The sequence below is a fragment of the Anguilla anguilla genome, chromosome 17 (genome assembly GCF_013347855.1).
Source record: "Anguilla anguilla isolate fAngAng1 chromosome 17, fAngAng1.pri, whole genome shotgun sequence".
In the NCBI taxonomy this organism is placed as follows: Eukaryota; Metazoa; Chordata; class Actinopteri; order Anguilliformes; family Anguillidae; genus Anguilla; species Anguilla anguilla.
This window is the reverse complement of record NC_049217.1, coordinates 11,653,312-11,678,763: the sequence shown is the minus strand read 5'-3', so window position 1 is coordinate 11,678,763 and position 25,452 is coordinate 11,653,312. Positions and strand designations below refer to the sequence as shown.

The following is a 25,452-nucleotide window of genomic DNA, read 5'->3' as shown; positions in this document are numbered from 1 at the left end:
GGCAACTAATAATTAAAGGCATGCTACATGGGGATAGACTTGCTGTTTCACTGCTTATCAATGTCTATGTGTAAGTAATACAAGTCAAACCTAAGCTGGTTTGGAACCAGGAGATAAATGATCGAAATAAGTGTATTTAAGGACGAACATGAAATAGTACAGACAGTCACAGACAGGTACAGAGACTGAAAGGGTCTGAAACGAACCCTTCTGAAAGGAGACACATTTTAGAACTGTTTCCACTCAGCTGTTTATTTCCGTTTTCACTATCAGAAAATTTTCAAAGTGAGAACATTGACAAGATAACGCCTGGGCAAACACACACACACACACACACACGTGCACGCACGAGCAAACGCACGCATGCAAATGCACACACACACACACACGCGCACAAATGCACGCACAAACGTATGCACGCATGCGCTCACACACACACACACACACACACACCTCTGTTTCAGAACCGTTCCGTTTACTTTTAAAATGTTCATCTGGCTACGTATGTACATTTTCACAAGAAAAGAAATCCAAAGGCAATTGATTCCGTCAAGCTACCCTGTCATTTCAGGATAACACGGGTCTTTTCATCTCCAAGCAAAAGTCTGAAAAAAGGGGGGCAAAAAAACAAGAGATTATGCCAACTAATTTTGACTGCAGTAACACAAAAAACTGTCAGCATTGGGTGTATGTATGTATGCCTTTGGTGTCTGTTATTGCCGTTTGTCAACATAAGAACCAAAGTTGTGCCAGTGACAGTCAAAGAAGCCATTCTGAGGCTGAAAAATACAGGACAATCAGTGAGAGACACAGGCCAAACCCTAGGCTTACCAAAATCAACCGTTTCGAACATCATTGAGAACAAAGAGAGCACTCACTGGTGAGCTCAATAATCACAAAGGGCCCGGTAGGCTAAGGTAGAACATTACAGTTTATGACTGAAGAATTCTCTCCATAATAAATAAAAACCTGTCTGATAGATCAGAATCAGTCTTTAGAAGGCAGGCATGGTGGATGTATCAGTGACTACTGTCTGCAGAAGGCTTGACAAACAGAACTACAGAGAAAGATGCAAACAATTAGTCAGCCGCAAAAACAGCCTGTACCAAAAAACTGACTGGGCATTTCAGCCTCTCCAATTAGCCTAACCACTTTGTCTTAGGACTTTGGAGAAAACCAAAGTACATGGAAAAGACCCACAGACACAAAGGTCCTATCCAAGATCCCATCCAAGGACCTTCTTGCTGTGAGGCACAAACGCCATCCAGCATACCATTGTGCTGCACACTATTTCATGTTACCATGACAATATAAATATTTAATGAGAAAAATAAATAAACAATAATACAATATACTATATTTATAGAACAGAATAGAGTTAATTAAATCTTTGTCATTCAGCTTAACCGGTATAACCAATGTGGTTAACCAGCTTAACGAGCAATACCATGCTGGTTGACCAGCTTGCTGGATGACCAGCTTAACGAGCAAGACCATATTGATTGGCTAGGCTCACCAGCAAGGTTTTGCTGATCAACTTACAGCATGAATTTTCCAGCTGGCTAAGAGAGCTTTGTAAGGTTTTGTAACAATGTTGTTTTCAGCAGACTTCATAAACATTGATTAAGTTAAAATAAACAATAGAATATGGAAAATGTACTTCTGTTTAGATTTTTAGCAAAAAGTATTAATTCTCTATGTTACTCACACTAAATATAAAGTCCAATGTGACATATTTATGACATAATGGTACAGAAATTAGCAACCTAAGTGGTAACATATCAAAATTTCTCCTTGTGTTCCTTGAAGTCCATTTGGTCTTTATGGGTCAACAAAAAAGTCACAATTTTCTACTCACTGATTTGGACCAATCATTTTTTGCAGTTGAGACCACACACATTTGATAGCTACAAACAATTCAATGACAGGTCATTAGAGCTCCACCCATTAAACCTGACTCCCCCCGTCATCAGCATGATCCCTTGGAATTCCCTGCTTGCAATGATTTGTCAGTTTATCACAGCAAAAGAGACCAGAGCTCTTTGCTGACCTGCGTAGTGAAGTGCAGGTTAGAGAAAAACTCTGTTGAAACAGCCAAATTTGACAGGGTGCATGTTAGACCTTTACTCCTGTGCACCGCCCGCCCACTCACCTCACTACAGCAGCAGCTACGAGACTGCCCCCTGTGGGCCCCGCCCAGTACACCCAGTGGTGCGCCCAGTAGTTCGTGATCACCGCCGGCCCCAGAGCTCGGGCGGGGTTCAAACACGTCCCGGACACGTCGCCCCTGCAACGACACACACAGTGCTTTCAGACCACAGTCAGTTCATCAACCTGCTGATTTAACCAACTACATAACCTGTCAAAGCTGCCAAGTCAACCAAACAAGACAACTAAGACAGTTTAAATTTTTTAAAAAGATATGTGTGTCCATTATCTGGCAAAACAAATATTCTTAAAGTTCAAAAAACTGGAAGCACTATCAGGAGGTTTACTTCACTCTACATTTACATACATACATCCTATAAATATACACGAACACACACTTTTCTGTGGAAGTTGACTTTTTTTTATCTTCTGTGAATATAATTTGGCCACTAGAGAGATTACTAATGCTTCACTTAGATTTAAAAAAAAAAACCCATCAGAAAAGTCAAAAAAAAGTTTGAACTTTTAAAACCCTCAGGAGAAATCAGACATAAACCAAGTGTCTTGCTAAAGTTCACAAGCTTGTTGTGGAAACCACTCCCTCAGGAAGATCCGCCCCCTCTCCCACTGAACATACCCAGCCAGGACGCAGATGACGATGGCTCCGCCCACCAGGAAGGGCACAAGGGGGCTCTTGCTCTTGCGGTTGACTGCACCCATCAATACCACCAAAGTGACCAGGCAGGTCATGGCGGCCTCTCCAAAGATGGCTGCCCCCAGATGATCCTCTGATTGGAGGACGGTGAAGGCCGCGCCAGTGGCCTGGGCGTATTTCTCCCTTGTCGTCAACACCTGGGAAAAAACATGGTTTCAGTACAGGGACAGAAGACAGGTAAAAAGGCTGAAGAGGGCTGACCTCTCCTGTGCATTCTGTAGGTGGCGGCCATTTGAGACATTATGCCCTTGAACAGACATTTATCTTAAACTGTCGGAAACTCTACACAACACCCTTCTGGATGGTAGCGTTTTTTCCCTGTTAAAACCAGTGCAGTGGCTGTGAATGCAGAGCACTGTGGAAGCCTTTGGAATATTTGAAATCTGAATTAGTTTCCAGACCGCAGCAGCCACTGTAGAGACACCTCGTACATCTAGCTAAACAGCGCCACCATGTGGACGTAACCATAGAAACACAGCACAGCCAAGGAAGGGTTCTGCAAAAGGTTGCAAATGCTTACCAGTGACCTATGCAAAACAAGAAAGCTGCCAAAATGTTCATAGCTTTACAAAATGCTCACAACATTCCAAATGTCTCCCAAAATCCTAAAATGCTCAAGATATGTAAAAATACCCACTACATTCCAAAATGCTTAGTGTTCCAAAATACTTGGAATGATATAAAAAGTACACAAACAGCTCCCCCTGGATGTGCTTTCAAATAGCAAGGACTTTGCTCAAGGGCACAGTGGAACTGGATTTTAGCCTGACACTTCATGTGCAGACAGTTTCCATTACACTGCTTCAAACTCCCTGTAAACAGTAACAATTATTTTGGAAACACTTCACTTGAAGAAGGTCTAATAAAGCATTCATAATACTCTCATAAGTTCTATATGACATAAAATAATATATAATCATGCATTATAATGAACTTACATCAATTTTTGTTCGTCAGAGATATTCTCCTGAGACCCAGCAGAAAAATGTATATTTTTATGACATTACAGGTTTCTTGGATGACAAAAAATATAGTTAAATAAGGGGCGACATAGCTCAGGAGGTAAGAGCAGTTGTCTAGCAGTCGGAAGGTTGCCGGTTCGATCCCCCACCCTGGGCGTGTCGAAGTGTCCCTGTGCAAGATGTCCATTGGAGTGTAGGTGTCAGAAAAATAAACGGTTCTTGAAATTAACACTCATGACTGCTCTACAAGGGATAAAAATGAATTTCTTTTCCATTGCTGAACCTGTTGTGACCATACACAAACAAACACAAACCCCACAAACTACTAGAAATTAAACGTACTTAAAAGGTCAATGTTTCTGGAAAATCACAGTTTAAAAGTTTACCGGGAATTCATCTGATCTCTGTCATGCATGCCACCATGACCGCAACCGCAAGACCGTGCACCAGCGCCGGCTGAAACCTTCCCGTCGCCTCAGTGTTCTCGATGACTGACTTGCAGCCGATGAACACGAAGAACGCAGTACCCACCATCTCAGCTATGCAGGGCTGGACCAGGCGCTCGAACTTGCTCGGAGGTCCCACACACTTTTTGGATTTCGGCAACAGTGTCGTCTCCATTACATTACATTACAGGCATTTGGCAGACGCTCTTATCCAGAGCGACGTACAACAAAGTGTATAAACCATAACCAGGAACAAGTATGACGAAACCCCTAGAGAGAAGTGCCGGTCCAAGTGCAGGGAACAACCGCATAGTTCAACTTGGACCCTGAAGGTTAAACTGATTAACACTAACACAACGAGGACGGCAACAACGCAATCTATGGAAAAAATACAAGCAGTAGTTAAGACAGTTAATGCACCTAAGTCACCTATGAAACAGCTGCCTAGTTACAACCCTAAGCTTACAGTCATTTACAGGGGGGTAGGGAGGGATGGGGAGAGGTGCAGCCTGAAGAGGTGAGTCTTCAGTCGTCGTTTGAAATGGGTCAGTGTCTCAGCTGTTCTGACCTTCTCAGGGAGGTCATTCCACCATCGTGGGGCCAGAACAGACAGGAGACGTGTTCTGGAAGTGCAGGTGCGAAGAGGGGGAGGTGCTAGGCGTCCTGAGGTAGCAGAACGGAGGGATCTGGCTGGCATGTAGGGTTTGAATATCTTGTGGAGGTATGCTGGGGCTGATCCCTTGACTGCCTGGTATGCTAGGACCAATGTTTTAAATTTGATGCGAGCAATAACAGGCAGCCAGTGGAGGGTAGTGAGCAGGGGAGTGACGTGGGAGTGTCTGGGGAGGTTGAAGACCAGACGAGCCGCAGCATTCTGAATGAGTTGCAGGGGTCTGGTGGCAGATGCCGGTAGTCCAGCCAGAAGAGAGTTGCAGTAGTCCAGGCGGGATAGAACCATTGCTTGGACCAGGAGCTGGGTTGAGTAGGTGGTGAGAAAGGGGCGGATTCTGCGGATGTTATACAGGAAAAATCTGCATGCCCGGCTTACTGCTGCGATGCTCTTGGAGAGGGACAGCCTGTTGCCCATCACCACTCCGAGATTCTTGGCACAGGGTGATGATGTCACTAAGGTGTCCCCTAGGGAAATGGAAAAGTCGAGGAGGGGAGAGGATAGAGCAGGAATAAAGATTAGCTCCGTCTTTCCCGGGTTGAGCTTCAGGTGGTGATTGTCCATCCAGCTCTGTATGTCCCTCAGGCAAGCGGAGATGCGGGCAGGGACCTGTGTGTCCGTGTGTCTCCATGCTGCAAAGCGCTGATTTTTCCTCTAACGTTACGCTGTTTGTCCGCAAGCCTGTGCCCGGCGGTACGATGTGGGATTTGCTCCAGATCCCAAAGCCGGTTCCAATATATACCGGCTAATCGCATGAACTTTGACAGATCTGTGGATAGCATAAACCAGAATTGTGCCTTCGCCCCGTCGTAAAAGGGGAAGACTCGTTTCCTGATCTCCAATCACAGTTTCAGCACTTGACCTAATTTACAATTCTGACCCAGGCAGCTCCCCTGTTGGAAAAAGCTCCACAGAAGAGATTAACCCTGGGTTTTGTTTGTTTTTAAAAATCAGTTTTGAAAGTCTTGACACAACAGATCAAAGCAAAATGTACATTTTACAATGGAAGGGAAATAAACTAATGTCAAGGGCTGCACTAGAAATACTGATGAATTTAACATTAACACAAACATGTTAGATGTATGAAAACAGGCAAAATAAAAACATGTTTAGAACAATTATGAACAAATGTAGTCGATATAAGCACGCGCGCCCATGCACAAACACACACACACACTAGTTCATGAGGATTCGTAAGTGGTTATTTTCCATGCCACTGTTTTTCACGCGCGCATGCCCCTCTAGAGAGTGCCTCAGCCTACTTTTTACCGTTCGAAAGTGGTAGATATCGCAAATGGACTATCATAGTAACTCAACATTATAAACAGCCTATATCATAATGAGATTGTTATAACAGATTTGAACGCAGATGATGCCCTTAAATTGTGCACAGTACAATGTCGAAATATCTGTCTCACTAACATTCTGAAAACCTCATAAGCTGCGTTTTATTCGAAAATCCTTGACCGATGAACGTGAACACACCGTACTTAAGGACTCAGCTATTTTCTTTGCAGCATGCTCAAAACCCGTTGATCACGAGCCCAGCACATAGGAAACACCCTGTGTGTGTGTGTGTGTGCGCGCGGGTGCGTGCTTGTCTTAGCTTGTTCCTAGTTATATATTTATATATTTAGTGCATAGTGGATGAAAGGTTTATTTTTCCACTCCGCCTATCTGACAAAATGTAGGCTACTTTATCTTACAGATTTAGAGAAAGCAATAAAAAGTAATAATAATAATAATAATAATAATAATAATAATAATAATAATAATAATAATAATAAAGGCTTCATGGCACACGTGGTGGAGGAAACAGTTTTGGTCATTAAAAAGCCTTTATTAGTTTGGCGTATGCATACAGTCGAACAGCAATGAAAAACATAATCGCGTTTCAGCACAAGCGGCATTCGTCCACCATCCTGACGAAGGCCACTTTGTACTGGAATCTTGCAGCATCTTTTCTTTTCTGGTGCCCGGCAGACTGCATAAATTGTGAGCAATCGGCGAACAATTCATTTACAATTAGCATGTCTCATCTGCGATTACCGAATGAAAATATTTAGCCCCTCCAGAGCCATCTTAAAACTGACACAGACGAGAAACCCGAGGTATAATAAGTATTTAAAAAATAATAATAATTTAAAAAAACGCCAAAAAAATAAAAAAAATAAAAACTGGCTAATAAATTAACAATTCATGAAACTGGTAATGTATCAATGTCTGGCAATATCGCACATATAAAGCGTTTCTGACATTGTATGTCTATTGAAACATTACCTATTTATTTTGGTTTCTAATTTTATACATAGTATATAATATATGTCTATTGGCAATATGAGCTTCCTCCATAACAAAACGGTAGCCTATAATGGTTAGCCTACTGTTAAAAAGAAAACAATCGCTGGAATATTGCATAGTATACATTTATATTTGTTGCATATATAAATCCCATAAAATAAGATTTATGATAACAGTTAAATAGCAGCTAAATAACCGGATGTTGAAGTATTTTCCCTTCAGTAAATTGATTTTCAGTGGCAGCACTGCTGCCGTTTTTTTTTTTACGGGGGCGGAGGATATTTTTACAGCGTAGTCCTATGTAGTGTGTTCAGACACGTATGGCTATTTGATGTTTCCTTTTTAAATAGGCAGGCTATTTACGTGCCCTAAGTGCACAGTATATATATATATATATATATATATATATATATATATATATATATATATATATATATATTTACTATAGCCTACAGTATATTCCTGCAGTGAAAGGTGAATAAGTGAATCGTGGCTAAAAAATTACAGTAGCTACCAGCTACTGTAGTTGGCATGAATAATCCCTTAATGGCTTGAAATAGAACCGAGCCGTTTTAGGAGGGTTTATTCCTTCACGTGGATATTGGAACGATCTTCCTCGAGGCTTACTGTTGCAACTTAAGCCTGTTACTTCAGAAGCACGCGTATCGCCCGGTCACCCAACAGGAGTCTGTGAACATCAAAAAGAAAACGGGAAAAACAGAAAGATGCAATGAGGGATGTGGAATTAAACAACAATAATCAGACGCGTTTAAGATCTGATTTCAAACACCAGCTTTGAAGTCACTAAAATAATTATTTTATTGCTGGACCAGTGGCGGACTCAAGCTGTTTGAAGGGCAGGGGCGAAAAAATAAAAAGGGCACCTACTGCATGACATGGGGCCCCACCAGCGCCCAAAAAGCTATGGTGCATCGTGTTTTCTCACTTGGAAGGGCATATAAGAGGGCACTTCATGAGTTTTTTTCATCAGAAAGGCATCTGTAGGGAACCTCAAGTTTATCCCATTTTAAGGGCACCTATATGACACCACATTACATTTTCTCCACTGGAGGGGCATCCATTAGGAAACTTCCCCACATTCTCACGCATGTAGGAGTACCCTATACAGCACTGCATCCCATTTTCTCTACTGGAAAGGGCACCCTTTGGGACACTGTCATGTAGGGGCGGCATAGAGGGCACTTCATAACGGCGCCCCTTTCCATTGGAAGGGCACCCATAGGGAACGTCAAGTTTAGACCATTGTAAGGGCACCTTACAGGGCACTGTAAGGCACGTTTTCTCCACTAGAAGGGCACTCATTAAGACACGTTATCGAATTTTCTTACTCTAGAGGGCACATCATCACAATTTATTGCATGAAGGGGCACGCTAGAGGGCACTCAATCATTTTTTTCCCATGTGAAGGGCAGCCAATAGGGCACTTCCTCTCGTTTTCGCCACTCTAGAGGGAGTTTTAGCGATGCTTTTTCAACCATGGGGGCACCGAGTGCAACAGGGTGCTGGACCATATGCTTCAAAATGGAGCCTAGCGTAATATTTTGTTATTTCTGAAAGGGTTATTCTTGAAACATGCAGACGTGGAATAGGCTATCATAAAAGATTATGTCGGTGCGTATCAGGGTCAGCGTAATTGTTCAAAATGTAGGGCCAGACAACTCACAAGTTCGATTCTTCTTGAATAAGGGAAGCTTTGGCACAGATGGGACTGAAGCTAAACATTTCCCATGTAATGGCAATATAATGGCTCATAATGGTCTCCTTGCGATAGGGAAGGGTAGGCTGTAGTTGACAGAACAGCACTATGGTAATCTTGGTTTAAGGGGAGTTTGGACTCTACCTTACGAAACCGACCGTGACAGAGCCCCCGCCATAGGGCCCACCCAGTAGATCCAGTGGTAGCCCCAGACGTTCGCCACAACTGCGGGCTGGGTTCATGCAGGCGCCGGACACCGCGCCTCTGAAAACGCAAAACAAAAAGACGTTTAGCTCCCGTTTAATTCACGTAAAAAATACCCTCGCTATACTGATTATTGAAGCTCGACTTTCTGTTGGTGAAAATAAAAAGATTCACGTAATACAGTGCACTGATTGGTCAACGAGCGTTTTCTGGGTACTCCTTGGCTAAATACATAAAATGCTTTAAGGCACCTCAGGAGATCTTTGCAGAAATTTCTCAGTGAAAGTGTTTCACTAAATTTAGCCCACACGATATTCCTAAACAAGCCTTTTACATGCTTTTAGAAAGGTTTTCAAATTGTGACATTTGCCTAACATTGCAACTTTATTACAAGGCACCATAGAACATTAATAACCACCCATACGGACATTGAGAACTTAACACTGATTTTTAAAAGCTGTACCCAGCCAGGATATTGGCCACCACAGTAAGGCCGATGCAGAGGGGTGCCAGGATGGTATCCACTGCACCACCATGCCACGCAGCTGCATTTCAAATAATGATACTAAATTTCATATACTTCAGTTGGTATTTTAGTGCACTATATAGTTCATCCATAGATACCATACTACTAGTATACTTGCTGAAAGTCAACTTTAACCCCTTAAAACTCATTTAAAACCCAAGACTTTTTGTACGATTCTCCTCCAGTCTAAAATAAACCCCATTATCTCCAAAACTATATGCAGTACAGACATGGTTCAAAGCTTAAAATAAAGAGCACATCTGTACCAAATTCCCTGATCCAATTCTCACTCAGTGAACTTACAGGACATATTTGTTCAAAAAAAACAACAAAGAAATCCCAAATATTGTTTTGTATTTTCTTTATTCTGTAGTTATTGTATGTACTTCTGATACTGGACAAAACCAGATTTCTTTTTCCAGTCATACCCCAGGATACACAGATGCCGAGAAAACGTTTTTTTCCCCTTCATGATTTCCTTGATTATTGCATATTCACACTAAATGGTTTCACATCTTTAGACACATTTTTGTATTTGACAAAGGGACGCTAAGTTAACACAAAACACATTTTTGAATAATTATTTCATTTATTTAATGAAAAAAGTTATCAAACATCCATAACACCTATGTGAAAAAGTAATTGCCCCTTTAATTACTCAAGCAACCAATTAACCTAATTAAATGTATAATTTGGTAAATTGATTAATCAGCTGATTGAACACAGCCAGGCTTGAGTGCAGCCAGCCATGTTGAATCTAAACCTCACTTACATGGAACCGTGTCATCAGAATGAAATAGTCACCACCACTGCAAGCACACCATATCACAATCAAATATATTCCAAATGAGAAGAGAAAAAAAGTTGCTGAAATATGTCAGCCTGGAAAGAGTGGCAATAGAAACAGTGACTAAAGGGGGATGGAGATTACGGTCGACAGCGCACATTCGATGACCACGATGTTCGTGCATTAGTGCGATATGTAAGTAAAAACAGAAGAGCAACTCTTCCACAGGTGACTAAGAATGTCAATGCAGGACGTGATCAGACTTTCAGCAAGAACAGTTTGTCCGCAACTACATAGAGAGGAACATGATAGTACGGTTGCACTGCATAAACCTCTCATTACAAAGACGAATGCACATTTGAGAGTTCAGTGGTGCAAAAACAATAGGCACTGGTCTATCTACAGAGATGTGGACAAAAGTTGGACAAAAGCACAACTTTCAGACAAAATTAGTAGTTAGTTATCTCCTAAAGGTATACTTAGAGCGTAATATTTTTTCCCTTAGGAATACCCTTAAATTAAAGATGACAGTCTGCACTTCAACCTAATTTTCATTTTTTCAATTCAAATCCAAAATGCATAAAAACACTCAAATTCAAACTGAGATTCTGCACTCCAACTACATGGGAATTGTATGATTGCAAATCTAAAATTGTGAAGTAAAGAGCAGAATTAAGAAAAAATATGTTTTTGTCCCAAATAGGACATTGTATATTGTGGGAACAGCACCCCTTTCAATTATTGAAGCTATTATTGAGAGAAGTTTATGAATTCTCAATTAATTGGAGGCTACCGGCATAGTCAGAAATGTTCTAATAATTATTTAATATAAAGGCATATGAGCATTCTTCCATATCTGCAACAAACATGCTTTACAGAGGCAAACAAAGCACCAATAAAACAAGGCTATGAAATCATTTGATATTTTGGGGAGTGGGACTAGGTGGGTTGGGCCTTGGTGGTGGATTGACAATTTCATTGCCTCTTGTGAAGGGCCAGCACATTTCATTTATATGCAAATTAAGACAAAGAAAGAGAGAAACTAAGAAAACAAAGCAGCCAGGGAAATGTCTTTTGAAATTTGTTTTATTTATTGTATTCAAGCATTCAGTGATAGGATGTTGCTTTTAGAAGTACTGCTTTGTAAGGGCGCTGACCACGACAGCCACGAATTTCTGCCACACGGCTTGGATTTCCGGGCAGAATCCTGCACCGCCAAGCTTGGCAGCCAAAACAATGGTGAGGCAGTCACCGAACAGCTGTGGATGAAAATGTAGATAGATTAGAAAACTCAGAAAGCGTTGAAACTCTTAAACCCTTAGTCTAATGCTTGCAGATCACAAGCAGACACACGGCAGGGCCCAGATTCAATGTATACATTCAGTGTGTCGAACGTATTTTTAATTGAATGCATAAGTAATTCACACACGCGTCAGATTTCTATGTATTACTACCACAAAGCCTTGAGTTACAGCCTGCCTTATAGTAATGTGCAATATAATACTTTGTGAGAGCACGCTAATTGTATTACGGACAGGGTGCATTGCAGTTAAACTGAACCCAGGAACTGGTGTGTACTTGGAACTGTGCAGAGTACAACAAGTACATAGTCGTTCGCATCTACTTGTATACAGTTGACCCAATTATGCAACAAACGGTGTCTGTGCGACAAAATACAGTAGCAGCTCCGAGTTATCCATTCCGTGGCCGCTGTCACGCATGAGAACGTTTGGATCACGTCCTTTCGTTATCTTAGGGAATGGGAATACGTATAATTTCCCTGTGCCAGATGCGATTTTCCTTTCGCTGTGGATGCTGCACAGATTTGTCTGAGCCCCGGTGGGTCGCAGTACCGCACACCGGTCGACTTACCCTGAAGTTATCGGGGTCGACGTTCAGTTTCTCGGAGTGCAGGTGGCTCAGCTTGGAGTATGTTCCCTTGATGTCGTCCATGTTTTTCACAGCTTTCTCCAGGGCGCCCAGAACGACCTCTCCGTGAGCCGCTACCTTGGCATTACCCTGGATGGCCGCAGCATTGGAGAGGTCCCCGAACTTCCCAAAATAACGCTGAGTCCAGGGGTACACGATCAAAACTCTACAATTTCAAACAACAGATAAGGCACTGATGAAGAGACAGGATAATAATAATAATAATAATAATACAGGTTGACATCAATGTGTTATACTAGTTATTAGTAGTGACATAATTATTAGTCAAAGGTTAGTATCGTAGAGCAGGTACGTTGGCTAGTAGGCTGGTAGTATGCCAAAAATTTTTAAACAAATTATATATATAAAACACATCGTAACACGTATTATTATGTTTAAAAAAACTTTTGTGCATACTACATATATAATTAATATTGTATAATAAATAGAATTCTTTCTTTATTTATTTTTTTTATATTAGACTTTACAGTCCTACCTCGCCAAAGCCTGGGGTCCGATTTCAGCGACATTAATTTTTCCCCAGAGGGAATTTATAGTACTGCGCTCGCTGGATGACCATTCGACCATGTTTGCTTCTCCCGCTTCTGCAACAAGCTGAAAACTGAATCTGATCTGCACTGTCTGAGCCCTTTTATCGTGGTAAATTCCCTCCGCCCCCGGAATGGGACAATTGATCTGATTGGTTAATTCTTTCCAAATGGCGTGACGTAGCGTACATCGACTGGATTCGTTCTAGATTAAATTCCATAATAGGAAACGTCCCGCGGAGAATACAATTTAACATTCAAGACCAAGCACGAATTAAAAAACAAAACAGAACATAAAATGTACTTAAATCGACATTCCAATCGTTAGAGTAATCATTCACTCATAATACATTTTGTGCTATCATGTATGCCTGTTGTGGAATCTTTGAGAACAGGCCACAAGTGAATTCCTTATTTATTCTCAGTAAAGAAATGCGCATTTTACCATGTTGTCTTTTTACTTTCCTTTTAAATAGAATTTTTATGGTATTCCACAGTGTATTCACATTTTACTCTTTTAGTACTCTTTTAACCTTTTAGTGTGTTGTCTTATTACTTTCCCTTTATATAATAATTTACAATATTATCCATATATTCACATTTTAGTCTTTACTTATAATTTTGATGGGAGCAGGTTGAATGCAAAATAAGAACAGAGCTGCAGAAGTAAATAAATACACATAAACTTGAGCTTGAACTGCACTGCCTGTCAGTTTGCCAGAATGCATCTCAGCTTTGATTTGATAAATTATTGTATTGGCTGTAAATGCTCAGCACAGACATTAGATTCATATTATTTGAAGTTTTGCTCAACACACTGAAGGCACTCCAGATTAGCAGTGTGTCCCAGGATGGTCACTAAAATGTCCTATTTACATATCTGAACCTGTGATCATGTAACATTTAATTTGAGTTTTATGGGATCAAACATTTTATTCATATTATAAACAAAAATTCATATTTTATTCAGTGCAGGGCTGTATTATTTCTAAGTCTATGTTTATGAGGTGGGGTGAAGGGTTGTGGGTGGGGGTGCTTTTAAGAGTTTTCATGAACATTATCAAGTTTGAAGCAAATTTCTTATCTTTGTGTGACACAGTCCACCCATGAGATCCTGTTCCATTTTTATTAGATAATGTTATCATACTTTGAGCATGAGACATGGATAAAGGGAGCTTCAGTAGTAGATAGTGCTTGTGCAAAAACCCATACACAAACAAAAGTCATATAAAGAAACTCAGAAAACCTTATTATTAAGAGGTACAGCCTCAGTTATAATGGTACAATTGAAACACGCAGACATATACAAATATAAATGAAACACTATAACTTATTTTGGGTTTTTTCTGTTGCTTTAAGTTCTATTTTTTTTTCACAAATTGATATTTACCTAGAAATAACATGTTATAGTCTTTACATAATATTCACTGTTATTTCATGAACAACCCTCCCTTCTTAGCTGTATTTAACGTTCACTATGAAATTAGTCGAATATTACTTACAATGTGCATGTGTAGCCTACTGTAAAGTTAACGCGAGTATCTACTAAAGCAGATTAATTTTGAGTTTTTTTATTTGTTTTCTACATCCGGTATTGTGTTTGAATGCCCTGTCTGGGTTGTGAATGGCTGGTGAGCATGTCATTCCAATGGTATTCAACTGCAATGCTTTTGAAAAAAGGTTTAAATTAATGTCTTAATGCTAATGTTTATTGAGTTATTTGGGAAAAGACTTAACCCTTTTAGTTGGGCAAATTGCAATGTTAGTCATATCTCATTGAGTCATGCACTACACTGAGCTCTGTATTTGGGAATATGTCATTAAACAAAAAAGAGAAGACTGTGATGTGGGGAGATTACGGCAGAATAAGGGCCAGCATGGCATACAGTCCAGAGGCGTGGTTAATTAATTTTGTGGGTGTGTCCACTCAGACGGCTCAATATATAAACGGCTGTTTTGGAAACGACTATACTGGTTCTCTTCTCAGTCGTTCTAAGAGGACAAGTGTTACAAAGCAGCTAAAAATGAGTCTGACCGCAAAGGACAAGAGCTTGGTAACGGGATTCTGGCAGAAGATCTCCAGCAAGGCTGATGAGCTCGGAGCCGAGGCTCTGTCAAGGTAAACCGATTAAAAATGTTCACCATTTCCTTTCAGATATGATCGTGAATGTGGCCAAATCCATATTAAATTATGACAGAAAATGAGTGTGGGTGTTTAGTGCTTGTGACAATCATGGAAGACGCAATATTTCTCAGTTTCAGTATTCATATCGCACAGACTTAGCCTGTTGATTTTAATGTATTATATAATTATAAAATATATTTATGGACATGTTTGTGAAGAAGGGCTGCGAGACAAACAAAAATTAATATACTGACCTGGGTGCTGAACCACAGCATGCAGGCATATACTCTCTCATGATGAATGATTGCCCAGTACAAAGGAAGTCCTTCGATGTACTCATTGTAGGTTGCTTTGGATCAAAGCGTCTGTCAAATAAATTTAATGTTCATGTTAAGTCGCTAAGAGCTGTTGCTTTATAAAGTATGCAGAACTCTTATTGCTTACATTAAGTACAATTGACTATTGTTCTCATCTCTTGCCAGAACGATCGTAGTCTTCCCTGCTACGAAAGTATACTTTTCTCACTGGCCTGACCTTGGACCTGGCTCTCCCTCTGTCAAGAAACATGGCAAGGTCATCATGGCAGCTGTTGGCGATGCTGTCGGCAAAATGGATGACCTTGTCGGTGCACTAAGTGCACTCAGTGACCTGCATGCTTTCAAAATGCGCATCGACCCTGGCAACTTCAAGGTGAGGCAAATTAACTATGCAATGATTCACTGTTATATGAGCACATGTAAAAAGTTCGGGGAATGCCCCCCTTCCCTGTCATAATAGTGGAAAAGCATCAATCTTCTTGACCATACATTTCTGGAGTAAGACATTTGTGGTGTGATCATGTAATTCCTCAATTATTTTTGACCTTTCTCATTTTACTGCTTTTATCATTTTAGACGTTGTCCCACAACCTCCTGGTGGCTTGCGCGGTCAACTTCCCGGCTGATTTCACCGCTGAGGTGCATGTGGCAATGGATAAATTCCTTGCAGCTGTGGGTGCAGCTCTGTCAGATAAATACCGATAAGATGTCATCCACTGGCAGCTTTGTTAAATGCCATCTGCCAAGCAAACTCAATTTAAAGAAACGAACAAAAATAAAAGTTCTTTCCAGAAGCAATGTGTCCCACCCAGTTTTTTCATTTGCAATGAAGGATATTTTAAATGTTTACAGAAGTTTCTGATGAGCAACCTGGTGTAGGGGCATTTGGGGTTCAAGACCTATAGCAAGCAAATGCACTTTAACCCTTGTGTTCTCAGTTCTTCAGTTATTAGCACCTGAGAAACTGTTAGCCTGGCAAATCTATACCCAGGACATCACTGAAATATTAGAGCAATCCATAAATATTTTTTTGCAAAAATACTCAATATATATGATCTTTGTCTCAAATTTCAAACAATATAAATAACATATATGGTTAATTGTTGTCATTCACCTCTGTTAGATCACATCTAACAATGAAAGTGTTATTTATTTGTGATAAAGATGTGATTTTTATTTTTAAAATCCACTATAATGAAGGCATGAAGATCATAAGTCATGTTCTCTATTATTTTTCATCTTATTATATTCAAAGACACTATGTAGGCAAAAGGACATAAAGCAAATACAGATGACAAACAGCAAACAGAAACACAAAACAAAAACCAAACCAGCTTTGAAGTCACTAAAATAATTATTTTATTGCTGGACCAGTGGCGGACTCAAGCTGTTTGAAGGGCAGGGGTGAAAAAATATAAAGGGCACCTACTGCATGACATGGGGCCCCACCAGCGCACAAAAAGCTATGATGCATCGTGTTTTCTCACTTGGAAGGGCATATAAGAGGGCAATTCATGAGTTTTTTTCATCAGAAAGGCATCTGTAGGGAACCTCAAGTTTATCCCATTTTAAGGGCACCTATATGGCACCACATCACATTTTATCCACTGGAGGGGCATCCATTAGGAAACTTCCCCACATTCTCACGCATGTAGGAGTACCCTATACAGCACTGCATCCCATTTTCTCTTCTGGAAAGGGCACCCTTTGGGACACTGTCATGTAGGGGCGGCATAGAGGGCACTTCATAACGGCACCCCTTTCCATTGGAAGGGCACCCATAGGGAACGTCAAGTTTAGACCATTGTAAGGGCACCTTACAGGGCACTGCATCACGTTTTCTCCACTAGAAGGGCACTCATTAAGACACGTTATCGAATTTTCTTTCTCTAGAGGGCACATCACAATTTATTGCATGAAGGGGCACGCTAGAGGGCACTCAATCATTTTTTTCCCATGTGAAGGGCAGCCAATAGGGCACTTCCTCTCGTTTTCGCCACTCTAGAGGGAGTTTTAGCGATGCTTTTTCAACCATGGGGGCACCGAGTCCAACAGGGTGCTGGACCACATGCTTCAAAATGGAGCCTAGCGTAATATTTTGTTATTTCTGAAAGGGTTATTCTTGAAACATGCAGACGTGGAATAGCCTATCATAAAAGATTATGTCGGTGCGTATCAGGGTCAGTGTAATTGTTCAAAATGTAGGGCCAGACAACTCACAAGTTCGATTCTTCTTGAATAAGGGAAGCTTTGGCACAGATGGAACTGAAGCTAAACATTTCCCATGTAATGGCAATATAATGGCTCATAATGGTCTCCTTGCGATAGGGAAGGGTAGGCTGTAGTTGACAGAACAGCACTATGGTAATCTTGGTTTAAGGGGAGTTTGGACTCTATCTTACGAAGCCGACCGTGAGCAGAGCCCCCGCCATAGGGCCCACCCAGTAGATCCAGTGGTAGCCCCAGACGTTCGCCACAACTGCGGGCTGGGTTCATGCAGGCGCCGGACACCGCGCCCCTGAAAACGCAAAACAAAAAGACGTTTAGCTCCCGTTTCATTCACGTAAAAAAATACCCTCGCTATACTGATTATTGAAGTTCGACTTTCTATTGGTGAAAATAAAAAGATTCACGTAATACAGTGCACTGATTGGTCAACGAGCGTTTTCTGGGTACTCCTTGGCTAAATACATAAAATGCTTTAAGGCACCTCAGGAGATCTTTGCAGAAATTTCTCAGTGAAAGTGTTTCACTAAATTTAGCCCACACGATATTCCTAAACAAGCCTTTTTACATGCTTTTAGAAAGGTTTTCAAATTGTGACGTTTGCCTAACATTGCAACTTTATTACAAGGCACCATAGAACATTAATAACCACCCATACGGACATTGAGAACTTAACACTGATTTTTAAAAGCTGTACCCAGCCAGGATATTGGCCACCACAGTAAGGGGTGCAGAGGGGTGCCAGGATGGTATCCACTGCACCACCATGCCACCCAGCTGCATTTCAAATAATGATACTAAATTTCATATACTTCAGTTGGTATTTTAGTGCACTATATAGTTCATCCCTAGATACCATACTACTAGTATACTTGCTGAAAGTCAACTTTAACCCCTTAAAACTCATTTAAAACCCAAGACTTTTTGTATGATTCTCCTCCAGTCTAAAATAAACCCCATTATCTCCAAAACTATATGCAGTACAGACATGGTTCAAAGCTTAAAATAAAGAGCACATCTGTACCAAATTCCCTGATCCAATTCTCACTCAGTGAACTTACAGGACATATTTGTTCAAAAAAAACAACAAAGAAATCCCAAATATTGTTTTGTATTTTCTTTATTCTGCAGTTATTGTATGTACTTCTGATACTGGACAAAACCAGATTTCTTTTTCCAGTCATACCCCAGGATACACAGATGCTGAGAAAACGTTTTTTTCCCCTTCATGATTTCCTTGATTATTGCATATTCACACTAAATGGTTTCACATCTTTAGACACATTTTTGTATTTGACAAAGGGACGTTAAGTTAACACAAAACACATTTTTGAATAATTATTTCATTTATTTAATGAAAAAAGTTATCAAACATCCATAACACCTATGTGAAAAAGTAATTGCCCCTTTAATTACTCAAGCAACCAAATAACCTAATTAAATTGATAATTTGGTAAATTGATTAATCAGCTGATTGAACACAGCCAGGCTTGAGTGCAGCCAGCCGTGTTGAATCTAAACCTCACTTACATGGAACCGTGTCATCAGAATGAAATAGTCACCACCACTGCAAGCACACCATATCACAATCAAATATATTCCAAATGAGAAGAGAAAAGAAATTGCTGAAATATGTCAGCCTGGAAAGAGTGGCAATAGAAACAGTGACTAAAGGGGGATGGAGATTGCGGTCGACAGCGCACATTCGATGACCACGATGTTCGTGCATTAGTGCGATATGTAAGTAAAAACAGAAGAGCAACTCTTCCACAGGTGACTAAGAATGTCAATGCAGGACGTGATCAGACTTTCAGCAAGAACAGTTTGTCCGCAACTACATAGAGAGGAACATGATAGTACGGTTGCACTGCATAAACCTCTCATTACAAAGACGAATGCACATTTGAGAGTTCAGTGGTGCAAAAACAATAGGCACTGGTCTATCTACAGAGATGTGGACAAAAGTTGGACAAAAGCACAACTTTCAGACAAAATTAGTAGTTAGTTATCTCCTAAAGGTATACTTAGAGCGTAATATTTTTTCCCTTAGGAATACCCTTAAATTAAAGATGACAGTCTGCACTTCAACCTAATTTTCATTTTTTCAATTCAAATCCAAAATGCATAAAAACACTCAAATTCAAACTGAGATTCTGCACTCCAACTACATGGGAATTGTATGATTGCAAATCTAAAATTGTGAAGTAAAGAGCAGAATTAAGAAAAAATATGTTTTTGTCCCAAATAGGACATTGTATATTGTGGGAACAGCACCCCTTTCAATTATTGAAGCTATTATTGAGAGAAGTTTATGAATTCTCAATTAATTGGAGGCTACCGGCATAGTCAGAAATGTTCTAATAATGATTTAATATAAAGGCATATGAGCATTCTTCCATATCTGCAACAAACATGCTTTACAGAAGCAAACAAAGCACCAATAAAACAAGGCTATGAAATCATTTGATATTTTGGGGAGTGGGACTAGGTGGGTTGGGCCTTGGTGGTGGATTGACAATTGCATTGCCTCTTGTGAAGGGCCAGCACATTTCATTTATATGCAAATTAAGACAAAGAAAGAGAGAAACTAAGAAAACAAAGCAGCCAGGGAAATGTCTTTTGAAATTTGTTTTATTTATTGTATTCAAGCATTCAGTGATAGGATGTTGCTTTTAGAAGTACTGCTTTGTAAGGGCGCTGACCACGACAGCCACGAATTTCTGCCACACGGCCTGGATTTCCGGGCAGAATCCTGCACCGCCAAGCTTGGCAGCCAAAACAATGGTGAGGCAGTCACCGAACAGCTGTGGATGAAAATGTAGATAGATTAGAAAACTCAGAAAGCGTTGAAACTCTTAAACCCTTAGTCTAATGCTTGCAGATCGCAAGCAGACACACGGCAGGGCCCAGATTCAATGTATACATTCAGTGTGTCGAACGTATTTTTAATTGAATGCATAAGTAATTCACACACGCGTCAGATTTCTATGTATTACTACCACAAAGCCTTGAGTTACAGCCTGCCTTATAGTAATGTGCAATATAATACTTTGTGAGAGCACGCTAATTGTATTACGGACAGGGTGCATTGCAGTTAAACTGAACCCAGGAACTGGTGCGTACTTGGAACTGTGCAGAGTACAACAAGTACATAGTCGTTCGCATCTACTTGTATACAGTTGACCCAATTATGCAACAAACGGTGTCTGTGCGACAAAATACAGTAGCAGCTCCGAGTTATCCATTCCGTGGCCGCTGTCACGCATGAGAACGCTTGGATCACGTCCTTTCGTTATCTTAGGGAATGGGAATACGTATAATTTCCCTGTGCCAGATGCGATTTTCCTTTCGCTGTGGATGCTGCACAGCTTTGTCTGAGCCCCGGTGGGTCGCAGTACCGCACACCGGTCGACTTACCCTGAAGTTATCGGGGTCGACGTTCAGTTTCTCGGAGTGCAGGTGGCTCAGCTTGGAGTATGTTCCCTTGATGTCGTCCATGTTTTTCACAGCTTTCTCCAGGGCGCCCAGAACGACCTCTCCGTGAGCCGCTACCTTGGCATTACCATGGATGGCCGCAGCATTGGAGAGGTCCCCGAACTTCCCAAAATAACGCTGAGTCCAGGGGTACACGATCAAAACTCTACAATTTCAAACAACAGATAAGGCACTGATGAAGAGACAGGATAATAATAATAATAATACAGGTTGACATCAATGTGTTATACTAGTTATTAGTAGTGACATAATTATTAGTCAAAGGTTAGTATCGTAGAGCAGGTACGTTGGCTAGTAGGCTGGTAGTATGCCAAAATTTTTTAAACAAATTATATATATAAAACACATCATAACACGTATTATTATGTTTAAAAAAACTTTTGTGCATACTACATATATAATTAATATAGTATAATAAATAGAATTTTTTCTTTATTTATTTTTTTTATATTAGACTTTACAGTCCTACCTCGCCAAAGCCTGGGGTCCGATTTCAGCGACATTAATATTTCCCCAGAGGGAAGTGATAGTACTGCGCTCGCTGGCTGACCATTCGACCATGTTTGCTTCTCCCGCTTTTGCAACAAGATGGAAACTGAATCTGATCTGCACTGTCTGAGCCCTTTTATCGTGGTAATTTCCCTCCGCCCCCGGAATGGGACAATTGATCTGATTGGTTAATTCTTTCCAAATGGCGTGACGTAGCGTACATCGACTGGATTCGTTCCAGATGAAATTCCATAATAGGAAACGTCCCGCGGAGAATACAATTTAACATTCAAGACCAAGCACGAATTAAAAAATAAAACTTATAAAATTTATTTAAATCGACAGTCCAATCGTTACAGTAATCATTCACTCATAATACATTTTGTGCTATCATGTATGCCTGTTTGTGGAATCTTTGAGAACAGGCCACAAGTGAATTCCTTATTTATTCTCAGTAAAAAAAATGCGCATTTTACCATGTTGTCTTTTTACTTTCCTTTTAAATAGAATGTTTATGGTATTCCAGAATGTATTCACATTTTACTCTTTTAGTACTGGCCGCAAGTGAATTCCTAATTTATTCTCAGTAAAAAAGGCATTTTACCACGTTGTCTTTTTACTTTATTTTTAAATAGATTTTTTATGATATTCCACAGTGTACAATTTACTCTTTTAGTACTCTTTTAACCTTTTAGTGTGTTGTCTTATTACTTTCCCTTTATATAATAATTTACTCTATTATCCATATATTCACATTTTACTCTTTACTTATAATTTTGATGGGAGCAGGTTGAATGCAAAATAAGAACAGAGCTGCAGAAGTAAATAAATACACATAAACTTGAGCTTGAACTGCACTGCCTGTCAGTTTGCCAGAATGCATCTCAGCTTTGATTTGATAAATTATTGTATTGGCTGTAAATGCTCAGCACAGACTTTAGATTCATATTATTTGAAGTTTTGCTCAACACACTGAAGGCACTCCAGATTAGCAGTGTGTCCCAGGATGGTCACTAAAATATCATATTTACATATCTGAACCTGTGATCATGTAACATTTAATTTGAGTTTTATGGGATCAAACATTTTATTCATATTATAAACAAAAATTTATATTTTATTCAGTGCAGGGCTGTATTATTTCTAAGTCTATGTTTATGAGGTGGGGTGAAGGGTTGTGGGTGGGGGTGCTTTTAAGAGTTTTCATGAACATTATCAAGTTTGAAGAAAATTTCTTATCTTTGTGTGACACAGTCCACCCATGAGATCCTGTTCCATTTTTATTAGATAATGTTATCATACTTTGAGCATGAGACATAGATAAAGGGAGCTTCAGTAGTAGATAGTGCTTGTGCAAAAACCCATACACAGACAAAAGTCATATAAAGAAACTCAGAAAACCTTATTGTTAAGAGGTACAGCCTCAGTTATAATGGTACAATTGAAACACGCAGACATATACAAATATAAATGAAACACTGTAACTTATTTTGGGTTTTTTCTGTTGCTTTAAGTTCTACGTTGAGGTATTTTACCTCAAGACCAACATCACAAATTGATATTTACCTAGAAATAACATGTTATAGTCTTTACATAATATTCACTGTTATTTCATGAACAACCCTCCCTTCTTAGCTGTATTTAACGTTCACTGTGTAATTAGTCGAATATTACTTACAATGTGCATGTGTAGCCTACTGTAAAGTTAGTATCTACTAAAGCAAATTAATTTTGAGTTTTTTTATTTGTTTTCTACATCCGGTATTGTGTTTGAATGCCCTGTCTGGGTTGTGAATGGCTGGTGAGCATATCATTCCAATGGTATTCAACTGCAATCCTTTTGGAAAAAGGTTTAAATTAATGTCTTAATGCTAATGTTTATTGAGTTATTTGGGAAAAGACTTAACCCTTTTAGTTGGGTAAATTGCAATGTTAGTCATATCTCATTGAGTCATGCACTACACTGAGCTCTGTATTTGGGAATATGTCATTAAACAAAAAAGAGAAGACTGTGATGTGGGGAGATTACGGCAGAATAAGGGCCAGCATGGCATACATTCCAGAGGCGTGGTTAATTAATTTTGTGGGTGTGTCCACTCAGACGGCTCAATATATATAAACGGCTGTTTTGGAAACGACTATACTGATTCTCTTCTCAGTCGTTCTAAGAGGACAAGTGTTACAAAGCAGCTAAAAATGAGTCTGACCGCAAAGGACAAGAGCTTGGTAACGGGATTCTGGCAGAAGATCTCCAGCAAGGCTGATGAGCTCGGAGCCGAGGCTCTGTCAAGGTAGACCGATTAATAATGTTCACTATTTCCTTTCAGATATGATCGTGAATGTGGCCAAATCCATATTAAATTATGACAGAAAATGAGTGTGGGTGTTTAGTGCTTGTGACAATCATGGAAGACGCAATATTTCTCAGTTTCAGTATTCATATCGCACAGACTTAGCCTGTTGATTTTAATGTATTATATAATTATAAAATATATTTATGGACATGTTTGTGAAGAAGGGCTGCGAGACAAACAAAAATTAATATACTGACCTGGGTGCTGAACCACAGCATGCAGGCATATACTCTCTCATGATGAATGATTGCCCAGTACAAAGGAGGTCCTTCGATGTACTCATTGTAGGTTGTTTTGGATCAAAGCGTCTGCCAAATAAATTTAATGTTCATGTTAAGTCGCTAAGAGCTGTTGCTTTATAAAGTATGCAGAACTCTTATTGCTTACATTAAGTAAAATTGACTATTGTTCTCATCTCTTGCCAGAACGATCGTAGTCTTCCCTGCTACGAAAGTATACTTTTCTCACTGGCCTGACCTTGGACCTGGCTCTCCCTCTGTCAAGAAACATGGCAAGGTCATCATGGCAGCTGTTGGCGATGCTGTCGGCAAAATGGATGACCTTGTCGGTGCACTAAGTGCACTCAGTGACCTGCATGCTTTCAAAATGCGCATCGACCCTGGCAACTTCAAGGTGAGGCAAATTAACTATGCAATGATTCACTGTTATATGAGCACATGTAAAAAGTTCGGGGAATGCCCCCCTTCCCTGTCATAATAGTGGAAAAGCATCAATCTTCTTGACCATACATTTCTGGAGTAAGACATTTGTGGTGTGATCATGTAATTCCTCAATTATTTTTGACCTTTCTCATTTTACTGCTTTTATCATTTTAGACGTTGTCCCACAACCTCCTGGTGGCTTGCGCGGTCAACTTCCCGGCTGATTTCACCGCTGAGGTGCATGTGGCAATGGATAAATTCCTTGCAGCTGTGGGTGCAGCTCTGTCAGATAAATACCGATAAGATGTCATCCACTGGCAGCTTTGTTAAATGCCGTCTGCCAAGCAAACTCAATTTAAAGAAACGAACAAAAATAAAAGTTCTTTCCAGAAGCAATGTGTCCCACCCAGTTTTTTCATTTGCAATGAAGGATATTTTAAATGTTTACAGAAGTTTCTGATGAGCAACCTGGTGTAGGGGCATTTGGGGTTCATGACCTATAGCAAGCAAATGCACTTTAACCCTTGTGTTCTCAGTTCTTCAGTTATTAGCACCTGAGAAACTGTTAGCCTGGCAAATCTATAAATACAGATGACAAACAGCAAACAGAAACACAAAACAAAAACCAAACTTACGCTAGTTTAGTCACCGGTTATGAAATACATCTCTCAAGTGTCATTCCGCTTTTACTAAAAGTTGAACCTGGGTGAATTTGACAAAAACCATACACAATTGTTAAGTAGCTCAAAAGCAGCGTACGAAACATTAAACTAAATACATAAAACATTTTGCTAAATGTACAGAAATGCTTTGCACTTTTAGCTAAAAGTT

General features: G+C 40.0%; 5 protein-coding genes across 6 annotated transcripts; 2 read left to right on the top strand and 3 right to left on the bottom strand.

The window, feature by feature from the left end:
* Window positions 1-450: 450 nt before the first annotated feature.
* On the bottom strand, window positions 451-4,446 carry LOC118217097 (aquaporin-8-like). The gene is made up of 4 exons (XM_035398896.1): window positions 4,273-4,446; window positions 2,786-3,000; window positions 2,153-2,287; window positions 451-605 (listed from the first exon to the last, which is right to left on the bottom strand). The coding sequence occupies exons 1-4, from the start codon at window positions 4,444-4,446 to the stop codon at window positions 563-565; spliced, it is 567 nt and encodes a 188-aa protein (XP_035254787.1). The 3' UTR covers window positions 451-562.
* A 7,098-nt stretch (window positions 4,447-11,544) lies between these two features.
* On the bottom strand, window positions 11,545-13,029 carry LOC118216919 (hemoglobin cathodic subunit beta-like). The gene is made up of 3 exons (XM_035398547.1): window positions 12,902-13,029; window positions 12,349-12,571; window positions 11,545-11,735 (listed from the first exon to the last, which is right to left on the bottom strand). The coding sequence occupies exons 1-3, from the start codon at window positions 12,991-12,993 to the stop codon at window positions 11,604-11,606; spliced, it is 447 nt and encodes a 148-aa protein (XP_035254438.1). The 5' UTR covers window positions 12,994-13,029; the 3' UTR covers window positions 11,545-11,603.
* Window positions 13,030-14,905: 1,876 nt separating this feature from the next.
* Window positions 14,906-16,189, top strand: LOC118216916 (hemoglobin cathodic subunit alpha-like). Its single transcript, XM_035398545.1, has 3 exons — window positions 14,906-15,072; window positions 15,561-15,768; window positions 15,972-16,189. Exons 1-3 carry the CDS (start codon window positions 14,978-14,980, stop codon window positions 16,098-16,100), a joined length of 432 nt encoding a protein of 143 aa, XP_035254436.1. The 5' UTR covers window positions 14,906-14,977; the 3' UTR covers window positions 16,101-16,189.
* Window positions 14,977-24,977, top strand: LOC118216924 (hemoglobin cathodic subunit alpha-like). 2 transcript variants are annotated; one of them, XM_035398554.1, is made up of 4 exons: window positions 14,977-14,995; window positions 23,777-23,896; window positions 24,385-24,592; window positions 24,796-24,977. In XM_035398554.1, exons 2-4 carry the CDS (start codon window positions 23,802-23,804, stop codon window positions 24,922-24,924), a joined length of 432 nt encoding a protein of 143 aa, XP_035254445.1. In that variant the 5' UTR covers window positions 14,977-14,995; window positions 23,777-23,801; the 3' UTR covers window positions 24,925-24,977. The 2 variants fall into 2 exon arrangements, with proteins under 2 accessions (XP_035254445.1, XP_035254444.1); XM_035398553.1 differs by lacking the exon at window positions 14,977-14,995 and having other exon boundaries at window positions 23,745-23,896.
* On the bottom strand, window positions 20,235-21,730 carry LOC118216920 (hemoglobin cathodic subunit beta-like). The gene is made up of 3 exons (XM_035398548.1): window positions 21,586-21,730; window positions 21,039-21,261; window positions 20,235-20,425 (listed from the first exon to the last, which is right to left on the bottom strand). The coding sequence occupies exons 1-3, from the start codon at window positions 21,675-21,677 to the stop codon at window positions 20,294-20,296; spliced, it is 447 nt and encodes a 148-aa protein (XP_035254439.1). The 5' UTR covers window positions 21,678-21,730; the 3' UTR covers window positions 20,235-20,293.
* Window positions 24,978-25,452: the final 475 nt, after the last annotated feature.

Coding starts and splice junctions, on each gene's coding strand:
- LOC118217097 (XM_035398896.1), bottom strand. CDS start 4,446: ATGGAGACGACACTGTTGCCGAAATCCAAAAAGTGTGTGGGACCTCCG. Junction 3,001..4,272: donor GAAGGTTTCAGCCGGCGCTG/GTGCACGGTCTT, acceptor GTTTTTTCCCAG/GTGTTGACGACAAGGGAGAA. Junction 606..2,152: donor GTAGCTGCTGCTGTAGTGAG/GTGAGTGGGCGG, acceptor CCCTTTTTTCAG/ACTTTTGCTTGGAGATGAAA.
- LOC118216919 (XM_035398547.1), bottom strand. CDS start 12,993: ATGGTCGAATGGTCATCCAGCGAGCGCAGTACTATAAATTCCCTCTGG. Junction 12,572..12,901: donor GGACCCCAGGCTTTGGCGAG/GTAGGACTGTAA, acceptor TTGAAATTGTAG/AGTTTTGATCGTGTACCCCT. Junction 11,736..12,348: donor TCGACCCCGATAACTTCAGG/GTAAGTCGACCG, acceptor TTTCATCCACAG/CTGTTCGGTGACTGCCTCAC.
- LOC118216916 (XM_035398545.1), top strand. CDS start 14,978: ATGAGTCTGACCGCAAAGGACAAGAGCTTGGTAACGGGATTCTGGCAG. Junction 15,073..15,560: donor GGAGCCGAGGCTCTGTCAAG/GTAAACCGATTA, acceptor ATCTCTTGCCAG/AACGATCGTAGTCTTCCCTG. Junction 15,769..15,971: donor TCGACCCTGGCAACTTCAAG/GTGAGGCAAATT, acceptor TTATCATTTTAG/ACGTTGTCCCACAACCTCCT.
- LOC118216920 (XM_035398548.1), bottom strand. CDS start 21,677: ATGGTCGAATGGTCAGCCAGCGAGCGCAGTACTATCACTTCCCTCTGG. Junction 21,262..21,585: donor GGACCCCAGGCTTTGGCGAG/GTAGGACTGTAA, acceptor TTGAAATTGTAG/AGTTTTGATCGTGTACCCCT. Junction 20,426..21,038: donor TCGACCCCGATAACTTCAGG/GTAAGTCGACCG, acceptor TTTCATCCACAG/CTGTTCGGTGACTGCCTCAC.
- LOC118216924 (XM_035398554.1), top strand. CDS start 23,802: ATGAGTCTGACCGCAAAGGACAAGAGCTTGGTAACGGGATTCTGGCAG. Junction 23,897..24,384: donor GGAGCCGAGGCTCTGTCAAG/GTAGACCGATTA, acceptor ATCTCTTGCCAG/AACGATCGTAGTCTTCCCTG. Junction 24,593..24,795: donor TCGACCCTGGCAACTTCAAG/GTGAGGCAAATT, acceptor TTATCATTTTAG/ACGTTGTCCCACAACCTCCT.